Raw genomic sequence first — 7,954 nt, 5'->3', positions numbered from 1 at the left:
ACACACACACACACACACACACACACCCTCCCCTGGTGTCCGACAGCTGTAAAAATGGCGTCGACAGGTTGTCATACAACAATCAAAGCCTTCGCTGAATGGACTCTAATGCTCCAACATTTAACATACAATAAGTCCAAACACGGAGGGAGAGAGAGGAGGAGAGAGAGAGAAGGAGAGAGAGAGAAGGAGAGAGAGAGAGAGAGAGAGAGAGAGAGAGAGAGGGAGGTAACACTCTCTCTCTCCCTCCACAGGATCCACGTTGCTCCAGGAGCGAGGAGGAGCTTGTGGACTTGGAGCAAGGGATGCCAATCAAAGCATCAACTTCAAATTGTATCTGAGAGATCAGCCTGGAGACCTCAGGGCCAGGCGCGTCAGTCGGTGCGCAATTGTTGATCTGATCACATCCAGCGGACTTTTTCTTCCTCCACAAACACCCAGAGATTTAAAAAAGAGAAACACGCGTGTGTCCCTGACACTGGCTTCGCCCTGAAAACGCACCACTTGGCGGCTCCCCTTTTTTTTCCCCCTCTTCCTCCTCTATCTCCCACTTTTTATTTTTATTTTAACGCACAGTTCGTTGGACCTGTGCGAGGAACTTTCTTTTTTTCTTTTTTTTTTTTTTTAAAGAGCTGGAGATGTCGTTCCCGCAGCTCGGCTACCCGCAGTACTTGAGCGCCTCGCAGGCGGTGTACGGCACCGAGAGAGCGGGCGTCCTGACGCCGTCCTCCCGGGGAGGAGGCGCCGAGATCGGGGGGAGTCCGTCCGCCAACGCGGCGGCGGCGGCGGTCACCTCGGTGCTGGGCATGTACGCCAACCCGTACGCGCACAACTACAGCGCCTTTTTACCGTACACCAGCGCGGACCTGGCGCTCTTCTCGCAAATGGTAATTTTATTTGTATTTTTTTTGTAGTATTTGAGGAGAAAAAACATTGAGGAAAAAGTGTGGAAAATGTATTTTCTTATAAGATAAGTTGGTTGTGATTTGACACTTTAAATACGATTATAATGCGTTTGTATTGACGGGATTCGTAAAATCACTGCAAGATAAATGGTCCAAAAAAACGTGATTTTTTTGGTTGTCTGTTCAAGATTAAAAAAAAACGTGGACAAAAACAGAAAAGAAAATAAATGTGTGAAAAAAAGTGAAAATGTGCCTGAAAATTAAATATTCCCGGTTTAAAAGTGTAGAAATATATTGTTAGTACCCGAAGGGAAATCGCTTTTAAGTAACTCTACACTGAAGTGTCTATGTTGCTAAAATATACATACTTTGAAAATGTAATTTTGTACTTTATGTATTTTCATTTAATGCTGTGGCTATTGGAAAAAAAACAATTTCCCGAAGGAGACCTTCTGTGGGATCAATACCTTACCTTAAAATGCGTAATAATAAAAAAAATATATATATATAAAGTCAAAGTAAAACTATTGTAAATTGTTGTCAGCGATAAGTAAAATAAAAAAAATACAACATTTGAATTAAGAAATATTTTATTGAGGAGAAAAGTTTTGAAAAGTTATTAATAACGAGTCATTTTTATTTTATTTTTTTAAAAAGGGCTCCCAGTATGATCTGAAGGACAGTCCTGGGGTCCACCCGGCGAGCTTCGCCGCCCACACCTCCCCAGCCTTCTACCCTTACGGCCAGTTCCAGTACGGAGACCCCGCCAGGCCCAAGAACGCCACCCGGGAGAGCACCAGCACCCTCAAAGCCTGGCTCAACGAGCACCGCAAGAACCCCTACCCGACCAAGGGCGAGAAGATCATGCTGGCCATCATCACCAAGATGACCCTGACCCAGGTCTCCACCTGGTTCGCCAACGCCCGGCGGAGGCTGAAGAAGGAGAACAAGGTGACGTGGGGCAGCAGGAGCAAGGAGGAGGACGGCGAGGACGGGAACCTGTTCGGCAGCGGCGACGAGGGCGAGAAGAACGAGGACGAGGAGGAGATCGACCTGGAGAGCATCGACATCGACAAGATCGACGACAACGACGGCGACCAGAGCAACGAGGACGACGACGACAAGTCCACGGAGGGCGGCCGGGGGGAGCACGCGGGCGCGGATTTGGACGCGCTGGAGAAACGACGGGCCTTCGCCCTGCAGGCCCACGAGGCCTTCGACAAGTCCAAGCTTCACCCGGGGAGTAAAGAGACCCCGGACAACACCCGGGTCCTGTCCCCGGACAGACCCGGCAGCTTCCCGCTCCCCTCGAACAACAAGCCCAAGATCTGGTCTTTGGCTGAGACCGCCACCAGCCCCGACACCTCGTCGCAGAAGCCCGCGTCCCCCTGTGGCCCGCCGGCCGCCGCGACCACCACCCCTCACCCGCAGATCCAGACCCACCCGGCCTTCCTGCCCAGCCATGGACTATACACGTGTCAGATTGGGAAGTTTCACAACTGGACGAACGGGGCTTTTCTGGGTCAGAACTCCCTGTTGAACGTGAGGTCGTTTCTGAACCAGCACCACCATCATCATCATCATCATCAGAACCACCAGAACCACCAGAACCTGCAGCCGGTGTCGGTGCTGGTCTCGCCCGCAGCAGCTCCCAGCAGTGACAGCAAGGCCTCGCCAGAGAGACACAGTCCCAAACACACAGGTAAGAACATCACACCTGCAGACGCACGCGCACGTGCAACACACACACTCGCGATCACCTGAACACACACACACACTCCACGTGCAGATATTTGTGGATTTAATTGTCTAAATATTGATGTTTTTTATTTGTTGTTTAGATCATGAAAACGGTGTCAGGTCCGTGTCGCCCCCAACACAGATCCTGAAGTCTTCATTTCGACCCATCCATGACAGGTGAGACTTGCTTCATGTTTTTGTTTTTTAATATATTTATAAAACGTTTCAAATGTTTTTTTTAAATGCTGTGAATTAAATATAAATGTTGCACTTTGACGTGTGTGTTTGTTTACACGTTTAAATATTCAAGACATAGTTGGTAAAACGTAAACCAGTGTTAGTTTTTTTATATATGTTTATATATAATTCACGGTTTAATAATCTTGATTTTGAATATTGACTTAAAATAAATTGTGCGAAAATAAGCTTTATATCATTTTTAGAATTTAAATTGTATGGAAGCTCTTGGAAATACTTGATATGTTTCATTAACTGTATGTATTTTGTCACTTGAAAAACAGTTATTTAGACATAATAATAATACTTAAATTGTACTGATTTGTATTTATTGCATTCAAATTTCCCCTAAATGAAGGTATAATAAATAAATATAAATCAATACGTTTTTTTCAAAAATACATTAAAGTGTCATAACTATCCTATTTTTAAAAATCAATTACAATCCACTCTGAAGCTTGTCGCAAATATATTGAATTATACATAAACAGGTTAATAAATAATTATTCAGATTGGATTTTAAAACTATATTAAATATGAGTTGAATTGAGTTCATATTTTAAACTATTTTATTCGTCTTATATTTTTGGTTTGAATCAAGATTTTTGTTTTAGTCAATTTAAATAGTAAAACACACGTAAGTTATGGTGGTAAATGTTGAAATAAATCCTAATATATATTTTTAAATGAGGCTTATTTTGACCATTTTAAAAATAACCAAACACATAAAAAAACACATGAGTAACCACAGGTTGTGATGATGAACGAGTAAATAAATCCTAATATATATAAAGCAGGGGTTCGCGGGTGACAGAAGGTCTTGACTCTCAACCCACTCCTCCTTTAATTCGTGCCCTCCGGGGAGAGTGTGGCTACTTATCAAGTCACCGAGTAAAACGGGCTCTGTCTGGGCTCTGTGCTCCCGCTAAAGACCCCTGGGAGACCCCGAGCCCAGGGGAGCGCTCTCACTCACCGACTCAACCAAAAAAATCCAAATAAAAAAACTATCCATGAAAAGCGACTTTATTTTCCAGTGTATTTCCAATGATAATACAAGATAAATTGATTTAATGTTTTATTTTTGTGTCTCTTCAGATCCACGCTGCCTTCCAGCGCCAGGAGTCCACAGGACGCCACGCAACGAGTCCTCACTGCTCTTTCATCGGCTTAAAAAAAGAAGAATATAAACATAAAAGAAAAAAAGAAGACGCAGTGAGAGGAGGATAAAAAAAAAAAAAAGTTGGACTGATCGTTGTGTAGCCTATAATCGCGCCTATAATCTCATCTGGGACTATTTTTTTTTCTTTATTTTATTTCTTAGGCTTTTTACTTCATAATTATTATTATTTTTATTTGTATTATTTTCCTTGTCGCCATCTTGTGTTTTCTGGTGTAAATGTAAATACCTGCTGGTTGATGATGATTTAAAATTTGTAAATAGGAACAAAAAACGTTGAAGGAATTTGTCCAGATGGTCTATTTTGCCTAAATAAACGAAATGATGAAATCTTTATTAGTACCCCTGGTGGACAATGAGGACAATATTATGATTGTTGGGTGGGACTGGATGTTGGGTGGGTGGGTGGGGGGGACATTTATTTGGCAGGGGCTGTAACCAGCCTTAATTTTATTCAAGTTTTTTGGGGAGCAAAAGCAGCGTGGATCCATTGAGGTGCTAATAAGTGTCCAGATGGTTGCTGGTGACAGAAAATGGACAGGAGCAGCTGGGAAGGTCATTAAGTAATAATACGGACACGCCCCGTCCAAACAAAATCAAATGGTTAAAATCTAATCTGTCAGAGATGTCGATTCAGAAATAAATTATTAATATTGTGTGAGGGAGAGAGAGGGGGTGCAGATGATAAGAGGTGTGTGTGTTGAATATATAATAGTGGAATTATTTTATTTTAAAAAATCTCATTTTTTTTAAATGGATTTATCTTGGTTCACTTTTTCATTTTTTTGGATGAGAAAGTGAGTTTGTTCCGAGGGTTCTGTGTGAATCCACTGCCTGGGCCTTTTTGGAAGGCATCTGTAATATCACAGCGACCTCTATAGGCGGGTTATATATCGCCCGGATCGCGATTTTTAGATGTAAATTGAGGGAAAAATCGAGGAAAATAAATTGTTTACAAAAAAATAGATACTTATGGATGAAGTTCAGAGAGTAAAGTCGATAAATAACTGTTTAATATGATAACAATAAGGGATAATTTGTTTTTAAAAAGGAAGATAATGGAAAACATTTGAAGGATTTACACACAAAAGCTTCGTCTTTATTTTTAAGAGCTAAAAACAGTGACTTATATTCGGTATCAAAAATTTAAGATGAACTAAATTTAATAGAGATAAAAGTAAAAAGGCTGCCAAAACCACACACATCATTCTAAGATGATTTAATTCCCCTTTCTTCTAACTCAAAATACTTATTCTGACTTGTATTATTATGCTGTTCCATTGCTTTAATGACGATGTTTTCAATACATTTTATTTTGATTCAACTTCCTCTTAAAGGTTAAAGTTAGTTCCATCAACAAAACTCCAAATATCTAAACCATAGAGTCTTTTTTCAGTGCAGCAAAGGTTAAATAAACCAATAAAAAATAAACTTTAAAAGAAAGAAAGTAAACAGCAGCAGAATCCAACGTGACTTTTATAAACTTAAATCCACATTTAAAGGCACATTTGAGCTTCTGGGCGACTGAAGAATTTGTTTTTCCTCCACTAATGCTTGACTAGACTGAAGCGGCGTGACCGAGGTGTGTGTGTGTGTGTGTGTGTGTGTGTGTGTGTGTGTGTGTGTGTGTGTGTGTGTGTGTGTGTGTGTGTGGGACGTCACCGTGCATAAATCTGTGTCACTTAAACGGCTGAAAGTCACACGGCAGAGGGTCCCCGGTTGAAAAATTGACAAAGGTCACGGAGGTCTTGTTGAACCCGGGGAAGGTCATCCTCGCCGCGACAAACATTAACAGATCGCTGTAAAATGAAAACACCAGTTTCACCCTTTTTTTTTGTCTCGACAAATCATGTGATACGAGAAAACAGGCAGGTGTTGACTTGTCCCTCCGAGCTGCCATTTGCACATTTTTTTTAACCAGCTGAAATTAAATAAGTTCCTGGTCTGGCCCCCCCCCCCTGCCATGTATTTCTTTTGTGGTGGACGCGCCCGGGGTGACGTCGGTCGCTGCAGGCCGTGGTATTGTGCGGCGATAATATATACAAAATTATTCATGGAGAGAAAGTGGACGTACAGTGGATCGTCTAATGATTTTGAGGCCGATAATGAGGTTGTCACTTCCACGCCACAACAAAACCCAACGAGGAACAGACACGTTCATTAGAGCTCGAACGCAGCGATTTAAAGATTTAATACTTTTATTTTGAAGTTCAGTTTATGTGAGTGGAATTAGATTTTGACAGGAAATCTCAATGTAGTACCATTTTTTTCATGAAATACTTTTAGAAAATCACATGTTTGTCGATTCATTCTGGATAAGAAGTAGATAAAACAAACAATAAATCACACATGAGCTTGAATAAAATACAAAAAGGCAGTTAAAACTTGTGAAATAATGTGTTTTTATCATCAAACTAGTTTAAAACATGGACGATGGATCCTCTAGCAGGAGGGAAATTCCAATAAATACTTATTGACCGATATATAATGTAAATCATGTAAGAAATAATTATTTATTTATATCTACGTTGTTTCATTATTATTATTAATTAAATGTTTTTCTTGGATCAGAAGCCAACATCCTCATATTTGTTAATACTGACAAATAAACTATTTTGAATAAGGTTTTAAGTTTAAAAACAACATTATAAACAATAATTGTTCGTCAATATTTATATGTTTTGTATTATTATTGTTTAAAAAACACCTTATTGAAAAAGAAAATGTTATAAAAACCCTAAGAAAAAAGAGAATAAATCCAAATTATTATGAAGTCTCTTTATTATAGAATTATTTTTGAGAAAAATAGTAAAATCCTTCTTTCAATTATAGGGAATAGACGAAATCATATTATTTGTAAACACACTTATAGATAAAGTTTGAAGTTTAAAAACATCAGTATCCTATTTGTAAATATGCATTGAGAATTAAAATATTTTAAGATAAAGTTTTACATTTAAAAAACAACAATTATTGTTTAAAATACTCCCTAAATACAAGAAAACTTGTCATAAAACTTTGCAAAAAGAGGAAAAAAGTCAAAATGATAACAAAGTCTCTTTATTTAAGAATCACTTTGACAAATATTTTACTAATAAAAAATGATGTTCAAGTCAAAAAAAAAAAGTGTTATAAATTGTACCCACACTAAAATGAATAAACCACTATGATCAATGACAAGTAAAACTCCTAGAAGGGAAGAGAAAACATGTTTGTGTATTTTGAAGTGTTAACTTTGAAGTACTTTATCTCTGGTTTAAATCTTCAGGAGTTCGACTTCAAGAAACTACTTTTTTTGGGTCAGAAAAAACGTAAAGACAATAAGTTGTTGACCTCGAAACAATTTAGCATTCTGTCACGAGCCCTCCTCCTCCTCCTCCTCCTCCTCCTCCTCCTCCTCCTCCTCCTCCTCGCCGCCGCCGTCGATTGTTGGCGAACAAGAACCGCCCCCCCCTCACAGTGTGGCCCTCCATTCACTTCACTAGAATCGTGCGACAGTTTTTTTGCGAGCGACGCATGGGGAGGAAAGTTTATCACCGTCTTGTCTCTTTTTTTGTTGTTGTCGTCGGCAGAAGCTATTCTTCCGGGGCGAGTCTCGACCCCGGTGTAGTCCGACGACACCAACGTCTTCCCCTTCTTCCTGTCCCTCACCCCTTCACCCCCCCGACCCCCTAAAAAACATCACTGTTGTCTTTCCTCCCAAGATGTCCGCCCATATCAGCGCCCGCTTTAATCCATTTATCTGGTTTCATGAGCCGGTCCACACAAAAGCCATCCCTCGGTCCAAAGCCCCACTGACGGTGGGATAAGAGGGGGGGGAGATAAAGAGTGTAGGGGGGGGGGGGGTGGTTAACGAAACAACAACAACAAGCAACAGCGAGTCAATGGAGCCCCA

The 7,954-nt window shown here is 40.5% G+C and overlaps 1 protein-coding gene across 1 annotated transcript; it reads left to right on the top strand.

The window, feature by feature from the left end:
* Positions 1–406: 406 nt before the first annotated feature.
* irx1a (iroquois homeobox 1a) lies at positions 407–4,393 on the top strand. Its single transcript, XM_087778767.1, has 4 exons — positions 407–887; positions 1,563–2,607; positions 2,747–2,822; positions 3,978–4,393. The coding sequence occupies exons 1-4, from the start codon at positions 639–641 to the stop codon at positions 4,051–4,053; spliced, it is 1,446 nt and encodes a 481-aa protein (XP_087634893.1). The 5' UTR covers positions 407–638; the 3' UTR covers positions 4,054–4,393.
* The last annotated feature ends 3,561 nt before the right edge of the window (positions 4,394–7,954 follow it).

Source organism: Callionymus lyra, chromosome 17 (assembly GCF_982586985.1).
Source record: "Callionymus lyra chromosome 17, fCalLyr1.hap1.1, whole genome shotgun sequence".
NCBI classification, from domain to species: Eukaryota; Metazoa; Chordata; class Actinopteri; order Syngnathiformes; family Callionymidae; genus Callionymus; species Callionymus lyra.
This window is presented reverse-complemented; position numbering and strand designations above follow the sequence as displayed.

Bases quoted from the DNA above. Each gene is read 5' to 3' on its own strand.
- irx1a (XM_087778767.1), top strand. From the start codon at position 639: ATGTCGTTCCCGCAGCTCGGCTACCCGCAGTACTTGAGCGCCTCGCAG. The intron at 888-1,562 runs GTAATTTTATTT...TTTTTTAAAAAG, and splicing joins TGGCGCTCTTCTCGCAAATG to GGCTCCCAGTATGATCTGAA. The intron at 2,608-2,746 runs GTAAGAACATCA...TTTGTTGTTTAG, and splicing joins ACACAGTCCCAAACACACAG to ATCATGAAAACGGTGTCAGG.